Consider the following 17,438-nt stretch of genomic DNA (forward strand, 5'->3'; position numbering starts at 1 on the left):
TTAGTAGTTCAGAAATACAACAAATAGTTTTATTTTATTACAAAATGATTTTATTTTGTACAAGTGGACATAAAATTATTAGTGACATTCATCTACATTTTCCCTAATTTAGACATCAGAATGAGTGCTGGGTATAGAAACATTTACAGTACAGAAAGATTAGGGTGCATAGCAATAGTGGTGAAATCTGGCTATTATATTTTTTACAATACAGCAAACTGTCAACCTTTTCCAAACATCAACACATTGAGGCCATGAGGAAAAGGTACTTTATCATGTAAAAACATTTAGAATTTTAAAAAAGCCTTTTCACAACTGCATAGACCAAATGCAATTAAGTACATAAGCTACTGTCTTCAAGCTCAGGTAGATCTAGTACAAACTGACACATACAAATACAGTAACTTTACACTCTTGATGACGTATTGTGAAGTATTAACTGGTTGACAATGAAACCACAGAATAAAAGCCAGGCACAGTGTTAACACTGAAAGCCTATGCAATAGTAGACTGGTGGTAGAACTACAGTAGCCTCTCTCAGGGAAAATGTATTTCAGTATTTTTTTGCTAAAATTGTGCATCGGTGTCTTCAGGGTCATGAGTATAACTTGGAGGAAACAGATGTGGTTTCATCTATGTTTTTTTTTAACACCTTTGAAAGGAGAGTAATAAAGTTAAGACAGTTGGCAGAATTAAAAATGAGAGATATTCAACATTGAAGGCAGAAAAAACTAAAATATACTGCTTTGGGTAAAAGAGGTTGGGAAGGTAAGATGAGGGGGAAAAAAAGGCAGATCACATAAAATCTGCATTGTTCAACCAGACAATATCACCTCCACCCTCAAGAAACACAAAACGCAAACTAGAATTATAGTTTGTGTTTCAAAAGTAATTCTCTTACTCATGACAACTGCCAAATTTCCCACCTAAAGGTCCAGTGTGTAGACTTTAGTGGCATCTAGTGGAACTCACTGAGCAGAAATGGAATATAATTCATAAGTTTGTTTTAATTAGTGTATAATCACTTGAAAATAAGAATAGTTGTGTTATCTTAGAATGAGCCCTTTATATTTACATAGGGAGCGGGTCCTCTTCCACAGAGCCCCCCATGTTGCTATGTTTCTACATTAGCCCAGAATGGACAAACCAAACACTGGCTCTAGAGAGGGCCTTTTGCGTTTTTCACTATAGGTTCTCCTACACACTTGGAAGGCGGTCAGGGAGGGGTATTCAGTTGGTTGCAATATGTAACCACACCACTAGATGCCACTAAACCCTACACACTGGTCCTTTAACTAACGAACGTACTCTGCAGTAGTTGGACACAGAAAAGTGCATTTTTTATGAAAAGAATGTGCTAAAAACAACTTTCTCAGGGAGCGTTATGAAGAAAACAACACATCTACATTTTCACAGTAATGTTCCATAGAAACACATACATCCAAAGGCAAAATCAATCCTGAGAAAATAATCTCTACAAATCAACAATGGCCTGTCAGTGCATTGTTCATTACACAATCTCCAGTGTTTAAAACATCCTTACAATGCAGGACAATAAAATTACATATTTACCTCATAACATGGTGTCAAAAAAGATAAAAGACAAAAACAGTGTGGCCCTGCCAACAATGTCATGTTCATGGAACGAAATAAAAACTAATAATATCACAAAGTTGAAGGACAACATACTTTACCCTCACATACTTATGGTTTTGGTATATATGTTTTTTGGATGCTCAGGGCAGACAGAACAGCATCTACACATTCTGTATACAAATGTTTTTTAGTTGTAAATTCCCCCCAAATTAGTTACATCACATACTGTAACTACCTATGACAGAGCATTATTGCCTGCTTGGATTCCTAAGAAAGTAAGAAAAGTTATTATATGCTATATATAGCAGTCATTGGTACTATCTGATCCGGCTTGTCTTTAAAACCACAATAGAATCAGAAGCTGTAAAAAAAAATCTGATTTAAGCAAGGTTCTGGCTATCATGCATTAAGTATCCATGCAGAACATCTCAATTCCTACTCTCTACGCAGTCAGATACTACTGTATGAAATGTAACAACAAAAAAAAATCTTTGTCTTGCATCTGGACTGACATCCTCATAGTCCTCATGTTATCTTCACGCAGATTTCTCAAAGCTAAAGACCCTTTAGCATCACCACTGGTGACCTTTTCTGTAATTTTTCTTCAGCGTCTGCTTTTCTGATGTGACTGATGCGTTGTTTTTTGACCCCTCTATCGCTGTTTCGAGGCCTCAAGGCTGTGTTTGGGTTAAGCACTGCAGCATACATGTGGTGCTCAGAGGCAGAGGTAATCATGTGGGTAACCTCTCAGCTTCGTCTAGAGGGTGCAAAAGAATGAAAACAAAGGGCGGGGTTAACTCATCATTTCAGTTTGTAACAAGTTTCTATTATTGTGTGTTCTAATACTGTAGCACTTTGAGTTTCACTATGAATGAAAAGTGGGGTAGAAATTAAATGTATTATTATTATTATTATTATTATTATTATTATTATTATGTTTGTGTATCCAGTAAAACAAGTGTAATCCTGCAGCATGCATTTTTTTAAGTAACTGAGATGAATTAAGTGAACTGGCTGACCTGATGGTGAGGGAAAGTTGCCTTCCCCTGTTGTGACAAACTGTAGATCAGATCCCAAAGCAGCTATGGAGCTCCTGGGACGAATGCAGCGGTCACCTGAGAAACTCCTGCGCAGTAATGCCTAAAGCAAGACAGGTTGGGCTAATTACAGTCAGATATCTTAATGGTAAAATATTCTAGATTGGTTTTGTAAAGTTGCTACATGTAGTGTTTTGAATTTCACAAAATTTCCAGAAAACTCAATTTGAGGATGTTGCTACTGTCCTTGTATCACTCACTTTACATAGAATTATTAAACATTTTGACCAGTAAAGCTAATGTGAAGATTAAACGTTGCAGTTAGAAGAGTGGAATCAGAATAAAGATGTGCTACTTGTAAATTAAAAGTGGTAAAAACACACCGACAAAGGACAGAGTGGGAAAAAAAAGTGAAAATAGCACAGATGCCAGTAGAGGCTGCAAATCTTTAAATGTTTGATATTAAAATGATGTATGTTGCACAGTTGATCTTCATAAGGAAAACAGGATGTTACAGCAGCCAGTTGTTATAAAATACAGTTTATAGCTTGCCTTGCGTGTCATAGGGCTGGTGGGGGCGGAGGCACTGCTGTAGAGGCTGAGGCTTGAGTTGGACCTGCTGACAGTCAAACCCTTGGAACTGCTTCCTGCAGGAGACAAGTACTTCTCCTTGATCTTCAGGTTGGTCCGACCTTTTACTGTTGGTGACACAGCGGGGGAATTTTACAGAACACTGTAAAACCTGTAATTTATAGTAGCCACACCTCTAATAACAGCCAGCAGACACTGTATGTATAAATAATTAAAGTAAGGTTGCAGATAAAAGTCAGTAAAAAATGTAAAAATGTTTTTATAGATGCATCCATCAAGATTATTAGTACATTCTATCACTGTCGGTCGTGACTACTGAGGGCTTGTCATATTTACAGTAAATAGCTTGATCTTAAAAAAGTGTTAAGTGTGTTATTAAGAACAGTATAGTTAGGTGTATTGTATTGACCTCTGCAGGGATCATTTTTAACCAGGAACTCATCTAGAGCAGTCCAGCCTCCTCCCACCCTGACCATCAGCGTGCTACGCAGGATCCGAACCATCCGCAACTGTTGGGAATCTCCAAACTGCAGAAAAAAGACAATACTTTGAGTTCAGGCAGACCTCTCTGTTTTGGCACCTTCACACCACATCTTCAAGACATCACTGATGTTTCCATAATTTTTCTCTGGGGCCTGCTTATTCCAATCACCTAGGTGTTTTTATCCAAACTAACCAGAAATGTGAACCATATCACTTTCTGTGTGAATGTCTACAAGGATTCTGTGAGAATTCTTCCCAAGAAACCGCAAACAGACATCAGGTTTATACAGCAGAAAATATAAAAAGCTGCTTAATGTCTGTAAAAATGACTCACCCTGTATCTATTGGCACTTATTTGCTCCACTTGGAACCTCTTGGGACAGTTACACTGAGACACCTGTCGGCTCACCTAAAGAAGGCAGAATAATGATAATAATAATCAGTGTCATAAAAAGTGTCACAATAAATAAGTCACCCTAATGAATCCTTATGAACTCACTGTTCATACCTCCTCATTGATATGGTCTACATCCAATGTTTTCCTGTAGGGATCTCTGCTTGGATGGAGTGCACTCACAAACTCATAGTAGTCGATGAAGCCGTCGCTGTTCATGTCAAAGATGTTTGCCACCGCATTCATCTCTAGAGAGTTGGTGGGAAATTCTGCAGTGGAGAGATCCCAAGCCAGTGTTAACTTAATTACATAGACATGGCATACTTGGTTTAAAAAAGTGAATATGGGGAACAATATAAATATTATCATAAACACTGAAAATGTATTTATTTCGTTGATGTTAATAATATGAAATTAAAGTTCCACCAAACTAATAAGTCATTTCAGATGCTGTCTTTTACATTTCACGATCAAATTGCAAAATGCAACAGCAAGTGAGTCTCACTAGAAGCGAGGACATAGTCGACAAACTCCTTCTGGCTGATGCGTCCATCCTGGTCCCGGTCGATGCTGCGGAACACATCCAAGATCCGAGACTTCAAATGACTGATCCACTGCATGTAACGTTTTCGCCAAATATTGAAGTCAAAGTTTGCAAATTCTTCCATCTGTCCAGAAATTAAAAATATCACAACATTCATGTTAATTAATGCATCAAATTAAGTTTTATGGAAGTAAATTTCAAACAAAACATGTTCTAATGAAACCTCTGTTAAAATTTCTACAGTGACATTTTTAAGGCACAATAACCTCTTTGAGTGTTTGCTGGTGTTGTTCCAGACGGCTTTGTCTCGCCACAGCCAGCAGCCAAAGTTTCTGCCAGCGACTGACCAGCTGACTGAGCTGTGGAGTCTGGGGGTCAAGGTGCTCCAGAGGAATCGGTGCAGCAGGCTGCAGCTTCAGAGTGCTCCTCCTCTCTGAATGGACAAACATTGGAATCTGGGATCAGCTCAGTCAAGTGATTCTGCTGCACATCATCAGCAGTGGGCCAGTCATCAAGCTGTCAGTTCTTATAATACAATAATGTTTTTTTCACACAACATAAACTATATTGTTAACAGCATTGTCCATGGTGGCTTACTTGTGAGTGGCCGTTTGCTGGGGGAAATCTGCTGTTTAGAAATGTTTTTGTGTTTGCAGGATTTTGTAGCATGCTCAACCTCTGGGAACTTTTTATTCAACTCCTCCATGAATACCTGCAGAGAGGAATGATCAGTGTTAGCGTGACATGTAAACCCACACATTCTTAGAGCACAGTAAGAATCTGTTGTAGAGAAATTGTACCCTGTGCTGCTCAATGAGTTCTTGGTTCTGCTCCATAGTCTCAGGCAGTGGCTCTTGGTCTCTGAGGTCGAGGGCTTCCTCTGCAGAGGAGATCCAGTCCAACAACCTCTGGACTTCCTCTCTCTCTGCCTCCAGTGCTGACAAGCTGGTCTGGATCTTCTGGCCCTGCTGCTGGGCCCATGTCTGAACCTAACTCAGAAAACAGCAGGGAGCAGGAGGAAATTACACCTCACTGTTTTACAGTTTATAAATTGATAAAGCTATTGAGACAATGTCTCACTGCCTTATACTTTTTCCATTTACCTAACTTATGGCAACTATCAGTTTCCTAAATAATTTTTTTTATGAAGTATCTAGTCCCTAGTGAAAACAATATTTATTATTGTTTATTATGCAGTCACAAAAGCACTCACCTCCTCATAGCGGGTCTTGGTGACACTCATCCAAGATTTGAGGGTGATTATGGAATCTGGGTGACAAGAGGCCAGGATCTCTTCACCCAGACACCGGATGTTCTGTAACTCCACCACCTGAGCCTGCAAGGCAGCCATTGACTCCTACGGAGAGGCAGAGAAAGGATTTATTCAGCCTTTTGTTTCTAACACAAATAATATCATGTATGATAATGCTTGGCATGAAAATAAAATGTAGCTCATTATTTATTAATTTTTATGGGTGTTTTAAAAGGGTTTGTGGTTAAACAACAATGTAGCCTCATGGTAGAGTCAACTGGTTGAAAAGGTTCAAGCATGAGGGTCAACAAATATCTACCCTGCCTTACTGCCCTTGAGCCAGATACTGAATCCTTATCAGCCCCAGGATGTTGTTCTGTAACCCTGACCTGACCCTGACCTGTGACCTCTATGGAAGCAGATAAGATGAGAAAAAATGAATTTCCCCATAGGAAGTGATAAAGTATCATCTTATACTGACCTCGTGTTGTTTGCGGAAGGCAAGCAAACCTTCCTCCTCCTCTGGTATGACCCCATATTTCAATATTCTCTCTGCCTCAGTGAGGCGCTCCATGAAAGAGTGGACAAGACCATCAAACTTCTCAGCCTAACAAGAATGAAGACAAAGATAAGGGTTAAGTAAGGGTTAATGTTACTTTTATTAATGGCCAGTTATCAGCCAATGTGTATTTGACAGCTTAATCCAAAAATGTCAGAATTTAAGTTAAACTATACATTTTGTTATGTCCTCTATTATTTGTGAGAATTACCTGCTGAAGTGCAACCTCCAGTCTGTCCTGTTTGCTGACTGACAGCTTGCACACTGCCTCCCAGCGGCCCTCCAGTTCATCCATCTGCTCCTGCAGCCAGTGAGCATCAGCTGTGCTACTCCTGGTCAGATCCCTCACAGAGCGCTTCAGGGTCCTAATGCACCCAGCTCGCTTCCCCAGCTCCTTTTGGAATGCCTAAGAGAAAGAAAACATCCTGAGAACCTGCCCTTAACTGATAGCACTGTGAAGAAACTGCTACAAAAATATATACACACACAAATATATCTACACATATTTCTTTATTGCAGATATTAATTACTGTATATGCAGAAGCTGTAGAATTTATGGTATACAGTATGTATGTGGTATGTGTTCAACATTGTGAATTATCAGGGCAAAAAAGTCAAAATTCATGATGGGTATACCTTGTGTTTGTCAATCAGATTGTTGACCATGTCCTTGTCTCCACTGACAGGAACATCCTCAGCTAGTTGTGGCTCTGCCCTATACAACCAGTCATTCAGGGCCTGGAGAGCATCAGTGAATCTGCCTGAGAACAGCAATGCTTCCTCTAGCTTATGTTGTCTGCAAAAAGAAAAACAGAACAAGAAATTGGGTTCATTCTCAAAATAAGGATTTTCTTTTACATTTGGTAGAAATTTGAATGTGCACCTGCCAACACTAATAGAGCTCCATACCTCTCCATAGACTTGCCACTGATTGTGTCCCATGTGTCTTTGAGTTCAGCAAGGAGGTTTTCCACATGCTGTCTGTCGTGGCTGGTTTGAGCTCTTTCATGAAGGCTGCGGCCACTCTTCAGCGTGGCCTCGTACATGGGCCGCTTTGATCTCAGCAGTTTCTGGAACTCCTAATCACAAAACGAGTGATCAGCATCTGAGGCATTCACAAACATATAGCGTATAATGTAAGTTCTAGTTATTGCGATGCCCACTGCACCTTCTGCTCAGTCAGTTGCTGTTTAATCTCCTCGTGGGACACTGCAATCTCTTTATGTGTGTCTAATGTTTGTTCTACCTCCGTCATCCAGTCCACTAGTAGGCGCCAAGATTCATTAAACTGAAATATGAGAAATAAAGACAGACATTATGCAAAAGTTTATCTGAGAGGCACAAGTCACAACTGAAGTACATGTACAGTTTGAAAAGGATGGTGAAGGTCATCCATTTAGATTGGAGATGATATAGTTTTATACCTGTTTGGCATTCTTTTTGACCTCCTCCAGCATCCTGCCTCTTTCTGAAGTGCGTTGCTGTAGCTTTTTGTAGCGATCCTGGACTGTCATGATTAGGTTATGAATAACATCACAGTCTTCCTTCCTGCTCAGTTCTGTTAGTCTACAGCCTGCATTTTCCACAGTTATCTTCTTCTCACCGTAAACGTTCACCTCATTCACCAGTGTCTGTACAAATAAAGTATTTAATGAATCAAAAATAAATACTTCCAAATGTTCTGGCAGAAAAAGAGACTACAACAGGTATAACAAGACCTACTCTGTGATCCTGCAGCTGAGTACAAACTGTGTCCAGAACGAAGCTGGGAGCAGGAAGAAGTCCAATTGACTCCTCACACTTAGTCATCTTAGTGAGTAGTTCCTGGACATTGCTGTGGAACTCCTTGGCCAGACTCAATCCTTTGGTAAGCTTTGCCTATGGAAACAGTATGTCACGCTGGTATAATAATTTACTGTATTCACAACAAAAACAGGCTGGAAATAAAAACAAACTTAACAGAGGTAACACATGACGATTATGAAGAGTTAAATAACCTTTCGCTCCTGGACTTTGCTGTAAACAGATGCCCATTTCTGTTCAAGAATAGACATGCTGTGTTCAGTGCTCGAGCCCCGCACAACATTGCTTCTTTCCAGCATCCTGTGGATGGCATTCTTCACATCTGTGTAGGCGTGGAGCTTTGACTCCATCTCATTGCACAACTCCTAACATGGGCGAGGAGAGTCCGGAAAATTGGTTCAAAGGGAGGATATAATTTTAAATGGGATAAAATTGTTACATTTCTTGTGTGACTTTTTGATGTTTACAGTTAAGTCTACAGTTAAGTCTAAGTCTAAGTCTGATCAGTCTCACCAAGTGTGCGTTGAGCCTTTCAGCGGCAGAGTCTGGCATACCCCACATGGTTTTGAGGGACGAGAGTCTCAGGTCTGTGTTCTCCAGCCACTGCAGAAGGTCCTGAATCTCCATTGTAACATCTTGCACCTGCATTAAAAAACAACAGAATGAATGTAAAATCTGCTGTGATGACAAATGTGACAGTTCACTACAACCTCAGTTATGGGAAAAATTATATCTTTTAACATAATTTGCCATTAAACTTTTTATCATATTTTATTTGTGCAGAAGTGGAGCAGTGACTGGATATTGACAAAATATTATTTGGTAATTATAATACATTGTTAGTTATAGATATGTAAGACATGTTTTTTAAATTCTTTTGCCAAATATTTTTGCAATTCCCGTCCTTGGATTCACTATCCAATAGATTTAAAACCGTGTTCAACCAACTATCCAATGACATTTGTACATCTATTCTAGATTGACTTTGTACTGTATGTATTTGCCCATTGTGACTCTGATGAAGACACGTTAGGGTCAAAATTGGACTGCAAATTAATTAGCATGCTCCAGTCCTTTTATCCCTGTAATTTAATAGAGCTTTGCCTCCCTTTTTGACAGTAAATGCCACAAGTTCAAATCTGGACTCACACCCACACACCTGTATGTTCATCTTTACAATCACCACAAGAGGGCGCCGTGCTACAGTGATAATGAAACATAAAATACAGCATAACTAATCATCTAATAATCACTCTTGCCACAACTTAAAGAAAATAATGGATCTTTTTCTTTTATCTTTACCTGACTGAGTCTGTTCTCTAATTCCAGCTGCCTGCGTTCGGTCTCACAGCGGACAAACTCCCAGCTTTCATTGAGTTGCTCCAGTTGAGACTGTAGACCGTGTGAGCTGTCCCCAGACCCAACCTCCAGCAGCCCCCTGCCTGCCTGGTTCAGGGACTCCATCGTGCGGGCATGGGACATGACATCATTATGCAAGACCTTTGAGAAAAAAGAAGCATTATAAAGTTAAAAGCAGATTAATCATATCTGTGTCAGTTAAATTCATGTTCAAGTATTGCATGGAGGAATATGGAACTAAGTGTTTTCTGCTCATAGTTGTGTCTCACAGTTCAGTCAAAGACATTATTATCAGACAATTCTAGCAGTTTGTAGTGTTAATACTATAGTACTGTTAAAAGTTCATTAACAGCGAGCAGGAATAATACATGGGCTACAGATGCTGGTGGACACAAAGATTTACACTTCACTTTCAGAAGACAGAGGCCTGTTATTCATTCAAGGCTAAGTGTTCAGTGTTATCTAGCAGATAAACCCACAGTTCAATGTGAAGGTCTGAGTTACAGGATTTACTGTTTTCTGAGACCTTCAGAGTCTGAAAGAGTTCTGTTACCTCAGAACTTACGTCTGACATTTCCAATGGCTTATTTTGAACTGTTAATCATTATATATTACTGTAATTAGGCCACCACCAACCTTGTGTTTAGCCAGCTCTATTTCACAGGCCTGCAGGTCGATGCTGATTGGCTGGCTGCCCTGCAGTTGTTCAGCGGTGCGGGCCAGCCATGTGTGCAGCTCATCCAGTGTGTTTTGGAACTGACCCAGACCCAGCAGAGCACACTCCAGCTGATGCTGCAAACAGAATGAGTCGATAGAAGGATTTCAGGTGATGTAGAATTATTGGTGGCAGCAACTGGACAAAAATAATTCCGTGTTTTGAAGTGTGCACAATTTCCAGCTAAATATAGTGCCTGCCGGGCCAGCTGTTGATTGTTGTAGTGACATCAAATTGAATTAATGGATTATAGTGACATGTTAACATTAATATTCCATGATCATATCTGCTTCCATATACTCACCTGTCTGCTGACAGTCTCTGACTCCAGGCTGTCCCAGCGCAGTCTAAAGTCACACAGCGGTGAGACAGAGCCTGGACGCTCTGAGCCAGGAGACAACCGGCACACAAAGCGATGGTTCAGGCTTTCTATCTCGATCTTCTTCTGGTAAAGTTCTCGCTTAAATTCCTGAAGGAAAAAATAAAGAGTGACTATACTGTATGTTTAGACTTACATTCAAGTCAATATTTTCATATCTGTTTTATGTTATGTTTTATGTTATAATAAAGGCAATACACATATCCAAAAGCATCGTCAATTAACATGTGAGCCAAAAATTAGGTAGAACATTGACCACTGGAGCTAGTCTCATAGATGAATACTTTTCAGTGTTCAGCTCAGCGTGAAACCTCACCTTGAAATCACGCAGCTGCTCTTTGACTGATTCCAGGTCAGTTCCTACCATGAACTCTTCAGTAGACCTCAGCTCAGCTGACTTCAACCACTCAAAAAGACCCTATTAACACAACAATAAAAGAGTACTTATGAAAGCCAGTTAACTCAGCCATGATTTCATGCCATGCCATGTGAGTGTAACATTGAATACATTTTGTTCTCAACAGCCAAACATGTAACCCTGCTGGTACATACAGCTGGATACATTTCATCTAGTTTTCTTTTGATACTGTCTAACACAGTTTACACCATTAAACTCATTTGCCTTTGGCAGAGGACCACATAATCTGTCATTTAATCATAAGCAAAGCTGCAGGGAGTAAGAGTCTGAATAAAAGACTAGCTTTGTATTTGACAGAATGCCACACAACACAGCTTGAGTCAGACAGTGGTGGCCAAAATCGTCCTAAATGATTTGGCAATGACATGAAGCATGAATATGGCATATTTGTTAGTGACTCCACTGGCTCAATATACACACACATTCATATATATATATATGTGCAATCATATACTGTATATGCAAACACACACCTGCATAGTGTCTTGATAGTGTAAGGCCATCTGCAAGGCCTCCTCCAGCTTTTTGTGACATTCATTCCACAGTTTGCTCAGGTTGTTCCATGTACAATAGAGCTTTAAAATGGCAAAAGACAGAGTTGTACTGTCAGTTAGTCAACACAACACTGTGAGTTTAAAATTATTTTATTTAAATGCATCGCTTACTTCATCTAGACTCTTTGTGACATCTGGTTTGTCTGTATCTCCACATGCTGACATCAGGTCCATTCCCAGAACACCAAGAGTGTCCAAATCTCCTTGTAAACTGTCAATATCCTCCCTGAGAGTCTATAAGGTGGAAAAATGAAAAAGGTTACACGGTATCATGGTGAATAAGTATACATATTATAACAATATGTGTTTCATATGCATGCTCCCTTTTATAGTTTCCAGACAAACCTGCATGGTTTCAAGGCTCTGGCGGATTGTTTCGGAATCTGTCCGACTTGCGTTGAGATCCAAAACTGCCTGCTGAGCATCATTGAGAGCAGCCGTGACATCGCTGACATCACTCCAGAACTTCATGGCGAGATCCAAGAGTTTGAGCAGCCAGCTTTCCCTCTCCTGGGCCTGAGCATGTGTCTCATCCCACAGCTGGGATAAGCTGGACACTCGCTCCTGGATTGCTAGAATTGCAAGGATATAGCAAGGACGTTGCTGAAAATCTGCTCTTTAACAGTAAATAGCAGTGCTACATCAATGTCACATGTGTTTGTAGTAGGACAATATTGTATCTGTGTACAAACAAGATAATTTCTACCAAGATGATCACCTGTGCCTATGGATCCATCACCAGCTGCCTGTGTGTTAGCCAGCAGCTCGTCCGCCTGTGTCTTGATACTGGTGAGGCCCAGTTCCAGCTTGGACAGCTCAGTCAGGGTGTACTTGTTATCCTGCAGCTGCTCCTGGATCCTCGGCGTGAGGCCTTGAAGGGAGGTGGGAGTCTGCATGCGACTGCACAGGCGGTCAAGACTTTCTCTGATAAGAGTCATCCTCTCATTCAGCTAGGAACAAGAAAAGATTAAGTTTGTTGTGTATTTGTGATACACTAAAAAATGAAAAATTCACCCTGATGTCGACGGAGAGCTCTTTACGACATTTTCTGCATTATCCAAGCATTCTTACCTGTGTGAATCGAGGTAGAGACTCCTCGAGTAGATTGGCAGTCTCCTTGACCCGGTCTCTAATGGCTCTATGCTGTTCCTCGGCCTCTGTAGCTTTGCGACAGAACTCATCCCCCTGAGTGGGGTTTAGCTCTGACAAGCGCTTTGCCAGAGAGCATAAGCGTGCAATCAAGGGTCTGTGTTCTGCTATAGACTCCCTCAGACCCTTAGCAGAGGAGAAAGACAAAGAGAGGTTTAATAACAATGTGGAGAGAAGACATTTTTCAGAAAGAACCAGATTTGAGTTTAATCTCTAAAATGAGTAGAAGAAGGTTGAAAAAAATCACAATGTCTCAGTTTTCATGGCATACCTGACAAAACAGAAATGGCATTATAGTACAGTGGTGGTAAGGTAACCAGGTAAAGAAGGAGATTACAGTAATGAACTATGTTTGAACAGAACAGCTCATTTACCCTGAGGAAAATGGTCGCAGAATGTGAAGTATAAAAGGACTTCTTTGTTGAACTGAACAAAAAAGGGATGATGAAAAAAAGAGAAAAGCTGGCACTCTAATGTGCGGAAGCAGGCTTCTTCTACCTGTAAGAGATCCTGTTGTTCCCGAAATGCTTCATAGCTAATTGTGCTCAGGGAGAGCTGGCCAATAAGGGTTTGAGTTTCTTCTAGCCAGGGTGAAACCTCAGCGAGGCCCTCTGAGAACTGGAGAAGAAGTGATTGAGCATGCTCAAGCTGCAGGACCACATGGGAATTGGTGGCTGAGGTGGTGTTGCATTGTTCCTGTAAGGCCTCTAATGGGGTCTGCATGGAGAGGTGAGATTTTAGATTTCAATCATTTTGTTTGAATTATTGGTAAAATGGTTGCATAAAATGGAATGAAGAGAATACCTGCAGATCGCCTGTTTCTCCTTCATCACTGTATGTTAACAAGATTTCAGCAATCTTCACCATCTTCTCAATGTTGAACCTGTGCTGGAGAATCTCCACAGCCAAAATCTATTCAGGATATAATACATCAAATTAAATTCACATACCTAACATTATTTTAATGATTTTATAAAACTATACTTCTTTACAGAATATCTCACATTACAAATTCAATTTAAACGTGACATGTTACTTTTGAAAGTGGGAAAAGGTTTATTGAGTGCATAATGTCCTGACCTTCTGCTCATAGAGTTGTTCAGATATGAGCTCTGGGTCCAGATTAATGGTTTTCAGCTTTTCAAGACTCAGCGCTGTGTCTCTGAACCAAGCCATCTCTTTCACCACCGCCTGTTCCAGCTGAAAAAAAATTACAGTACAGTATCTTAGCATAGCAGTGATAACATTATCATTTAAATATGATACTAACATTTCCAAAGGCTGAGCACATTTGCGAGAAAATACCGGCATTGACATTATTCTGTCATAGACTGGATATTCTGAATTATAGCTAGTAAATGTGTGGTATAACAAATTATTCATGGTTTCATGATTTCATGATGATTTCATTCATCATGAAAAAATAATTATACAAATATATATTATACATTTGATATATAATAATACAATATATGAGATGCATATTTGATACATCATACCTTATGTTTATACTGTATGTAAAAATGTGCCAAATATTTGAATTTAGGGTCATAATGTAGGCTAATAGTATGCAGATAAAGGCCATTTTCATGGTAGATAGTCTGACTTAAAAAGCACAAGTGTAACTAATGTATTACTTTAATTACACCTGTGTATTATCTCCAATGACATGTCTAAACAGGTGTATAACAATGGCTAAGTGAGGTCACTAACTAACCACCAAAGCAGGCACCATCATGGAGGTCCACTAGAGATGCGATGTGGACATATATACTAAAATGGATTTGAGATGCATGGTTCATGGCTGTCAGTAACACAGTAAGTCTGATACAGTATGTGTTTGCAAATAAGTTACAGGAAACATACTCAGCTGTCATGTGTATAGTTCATTCTTAAGTATATGGCTAGCTTCACATGCATAAGCATAGCTCGTCATAACTTGATAAAGCTAGCCAACCAGGTAACCTATTTAAATTTAGCAAAGTAATGAAAGATACAGTATGTTGTAAATATGTCAATGGTTGGCTTTTCTAAATTCCTGTAAACTTATCCCTACTTTGGTACATTTAACTGCTAGCTGGTGAGCTAGCTAGCTAAGTAGTAAAGAAAGTTTGTTCAGGTACACAGTTGAAGCTAGCTATCTTCTTTAAAAACTGATACTAGCTTACTTCAGTAATGTGATCAACAATTTGGAAGTAGTTTGCTCTGCTATGTCAAGCAATGCCACAAAACATAGCTGTTAAGCACAAAATTAACCAGATTTAATGATTCTAGTCAAAAAACACAAAAAGCTATAACCTGTCTAACACAATTTACTTTTGTTCTTGCAGCAAATTCACAAACTCTTTCATCCATTTGCTTCGAACTTCCACTAGTGTGCTGCTAGGGAGTGTATACAACCTGTAGTATTTAGTATTGTGTGGGAACATTAACGTTACCCTCTGTCTCTCAGCTGAACATAGTACTGCATCTCCGGCATGTGTCTGTGCTCCTGCTGCCCCCAGAAGCTCCCTTTCGATGCGGCCCAGCCACAGATGAAGGTCCTCCTGGCTGGATGTACAGCGACTAGAGGCCTCCAGGGCCTGCTCTAGCCTCTGCAGCACATCCAGACTGCTCAGACTCAGCACAGAGCAACGGATACGCAGAGCATCCATCTTCTCCTGCACCTGCTGGGCCTCCTCCTCTGAAAAAAGACCATTCAGAATTCTTTGGATAAGACCAATATACTGTACTAGTTCGGGCTCATATTGATAATATTTTTTAAAAATATGTTTTTCAACTTTGGTAGGATTGGCAGGATGTACTTTTTTGACTGACACATACATTGTAGAATTCATCAATAGGCTACTATACCAGACATTACAAGTATCTAATATTTACTGTAACTGTTACTTCTAACAGTTTTACAATAAAGGAGTCTGCTATTTGTCACATTTCAATAATATGTACATTAGTATTAATGTGCAGTAAACTTTACCTGAGATTGCTTCCATTAGATCATGACCTGACTTCTGTATTTTTCCTAGGTCAGCAGTTTTGACTTGAATCTCTTCAACAACAGCCTAAAAGAAAATGATAATGTGTCAAAATTATATTCCTTTCATCAAACAACACAGTGCACATGTACTGTATACATGCAGTTGAACCATACATGATAGATTTCCAACCTTGGCCCGATCTGTGGCCTCTGAGAGATGCAGCATCACTCTCTCTGCATTGCGTAGTTCCGCTAGGACCTGTTCCACAGATATGAGCCATTGCTGCAGGCTCTCTACTCCGTCCTGGAAGAGCTGGGCCCTGGGCAGAATGAGCTCCAGACTCGCCCTCCTACCAATGACAAAGTTCCCATCATGAGTGAATGAAATTTCTATCATACATTAATCTTTGCCAAACCAAAGTGTGGCATTGCCAATAAATGAAGCTGACCTTTGCTCTGCCTCCAGCTGTAAGGCCTCCCACTTCTGTTTGAGAGTGGAGAGCTTGACCTTTGCCTGCTCCCCCTCCTCTCCTGGGTGGGCCTCCACCAGGCGAGGGCCCTCCAACATCATCGTGTCCATGCTGCGCCGTCGGTCAGCTAGAAGGCGTTGCAAGAGCTGCAGAACAACAAAACATTCTCAGGTAAGGTCATATTTTGTTGAATCAAAAATGTTCATCACAGGCATGTGATTAAAATATAAATCAAAGCCCCCACAGAGACTATTATTTATTTAATCAGAAATCACACACAGTTCTTATCAGTACTACAGTGAATGTTAACCTTATGAGGTTTAATTTCAGAGAAATGTCATTGCTTGCAGTAAGAATTAACCTTTATCAAAGCCCTATTCTTGTGTTTTTCTGTCTTTGTGTCAGTGTGGAGGAAGCCCTGTCTCATGTGTCAAGCTTATATTGTTAAGAGCCAGGCAGGTTTCACCTCATCCTAAAGCTCACAATGGGTGTGATTACAGCTGAAAGGTGAGAGACTTCCCTGCTTTTTTTCATACCCCCAGGAAATGTTCACAAAGACATACTGAAGCTCATTGTGGCTATGAACGCCACCCATTCACTCCTGAATTATATTATAAAGGGTGTATTTTCCATGACCTGAGCACACCTTTCTATAGGTAAACCTTTCAGGTATATTCCCCCTACTACAGTCCTTCAAAGACATTTTTTGGAACATGAAATGGGGTGATGTGATGTCGCTGATAACAAACAAACCTTTTGTTCTTGAAGCTGTGCTTTCACCACTTTGACCTCTGAGGATGGTGGTTTCTGATTGGCTGTGAGCTCCTCTATCTCATATACCCATGTGAGCAATGATTCCAGGTTTTGGAGGAATGTCTCACAATCTGTAGACACATCCCGCAGTGCCAAGGTAGATCTTGTTCCCTTTAGGGAGACCATCAAAAAATGTTAGCCGTAGTGGGAATGAATGAAAATAGGTCAATGATTTCAGGAAAAACATGATCTGTTGCAACACAAGTAGATTAGGATTAAGGGTAAAACATACACTCCATTTATCGAGGCAGGAATCCTGGTCTGAGCTTGAGTGCCCATCACTTTGGAGCTGCAAAGTAAAGAAGGTCCACATGTTGCATCAATTTATAAAATTGTAGCTTTAGA

The 17,438-nt window shown here is 40.1% G+C and overlaps 1 protein-coding gene and 1 long non-coding RNA gene across 3 annotated transcripts in view; one reads left to right on the top strand and one right to left on the bottom strand.

The window, feature by feature from the left end:
* macf1b (microtubule actin crosslinking factor 1b) overlaps positions 1 to 17,438 on the bottom strand; it is a 22,035-nt gene continuing 4,597 nt past the window's right edge. The window contains exons 3-40 of the mRNA XM_067602291.1: positions 17,326 to 17,382; positions 17,034 to 17,204; positions 16,260 to 16,426; positions 16,001 to 16,160; positions 15,811 to 15,895; positions 15,272 to 15,516; positions 13,914 to 14,033; positions 13,638 to 13,745; positions 13,332 to 13,550; positions 12,756 to 12,959; positions 12,403 to 12,634; positions 12,030 to 12,256; positions 11,796 to 11,918; positions 11,604 to 11,705; positions 11,029 to 11,130; positions 10,638 to 10,802; positions 10,255 to 10,410; positions 9,562 to 9,759; positions 8,773 to 8,901; positions 8,454 to 8,624; positions 8,179 to 8,334; positions 7,881 to 8,087; positions 7,625 to 7,744; positions 7,366 to 7,535; positions 7,093 to 7,252; positions 6,668 to 6,862; positions 6,379 to 6,504; positions 5,859 to 6,002; positions 5,446 to 5,634; positions 5,243 to 5,357; positions 4,912 to 5,078; positions 4,607 to 4,769; positions 4,216 to 4,370; positions 4,042 to 4,116; positions 3,634 to 3,751; positions 3,186 to 3,331; positions 2,616 to 2,736; positions 1 to 2,353 (exon numbers count right to left, since the gene is read on the bottom strand). Of these exons, the coding sequence (XP_067458392.1) occupies positions 2,328 to 2,353; positions 2,616 to 2,736; positions 3,186 to 3,331; positions 3,634 to 3,751; positions 4,042 to 4,116; positions 4,216 to 4,370; positions 4,607 to 4,769; positions 4,912 to 5,078; positions 5,243 to 5,357; positions 5,446 to 5,634; positions 5,859 to 6,002; positions 6,379 to 6,504; positions 6,668 to 6,862; positions 7,093 to 7,252; positions 7,366 to 7,535; positions 7,625 to 7,744; positions 7,881 to 8,087; positions 8,179 to 8,334; positions 8,454 to 8,624; positions 8,773 to 8,901; positions 9,562 to 9,759; positions 10,255 to 10,410; positions 10,638 to 10,802; positions 11,029 to 11,130; positions 11,604 to 11,705; positions 11,796 to 11,918; positions 12,030 to 12,256; positions 12,403 to 12,634; positions 12,756 to 12,959; positions 13,332 to 13,550; positions 13,638 to 13,745; positions 13,914 to 14,033; positions 15,272 to 15,516; positions 15,811 to 15,895; positions 16,001 to 16,160; positions 16,260 to 16,426; positions 17,034 to 17,204; positions 17,326 to 17,382 (5,694 nt within the window). The 3' untranslated portion in view covers positions 1 to 2,327. The remainder of the gene's footprint in view (positions 2,354 to 2,615; positions 2,737 to 3,185; positions 3,332 to 3,633; positions 3,752 to 4,041; positions 4,117 to 4,215; positions 4,371 to 4,606; positions 4,770 to 4,911; positions 5,079 to 5,242; positions 5,358 to 5,445; positions 5,635 to 5,858; positions 6,003 to 6,378; positions 6,505 to 6,667; positions 6,863 to 7,092; positions 7,253 to 7,365; positions 7,536 to 7,624; positions 7,745 to 7,880; positions 8,088 to 8,178; positions 8,335 to 8,453; positions 8,625 to 8,772; positions 8,902 to 9,561; positions 9,760 to 10,254; positions 10,411 to 10,637; positions 10,803 to 11,028; positions 11,131 to 11,603; positions 11,706 to 11,795; positions 11,919 to 12,029; positions 12,257 to 12,402; positions 12,635 to 12,755; positions 12,960 to 13,331; positions 13,551 to 13,637; positions 13,746 to 13,913; positions 14,034 to 15,271; positions 15,517 to 15,810; positions 15,896 to 16,000; positions 16,161 to 16,259; positions 16,427 to 17,033; positions 17,205 to 17,325; positions 17,383 to 17,438) is intronic.
* LOC137191852 (uncharacterized) overlaps positions 16,363 to 17,438 on the top strand; it is a 12,632-nt gene continuing 11,556 nt past the window's right edge. For both annotated transcript variants that reach the window (XR_010930455.1, XR_010930454.1), the window contains exons 1-2: positions 16,363 to 16,451; positions 16,686 to 16,787. This is a non-coding gene — a long non-coding RNA (uncharacterized lncRNA). The remainder of the gene's footprint in view (positions 16,452 to 16,685; positions 16,788 to 17,438) is intronic.

The sequence above is a fragment of the Thunnus thynnus genome, chromosome 10, assembly GCF_963924715.1.
Source record: "Thunnus thynnus chromosome 10, fThuThy2.1, whole genome shotgun sequence".
NCBI classification, from domain to species: domain Eukaryota; kingdom Metazoa; phylum Chordata; class Actinopteri; order Scombriformes; family Scombridae; genus Thunnus; species Thunnus thynnus.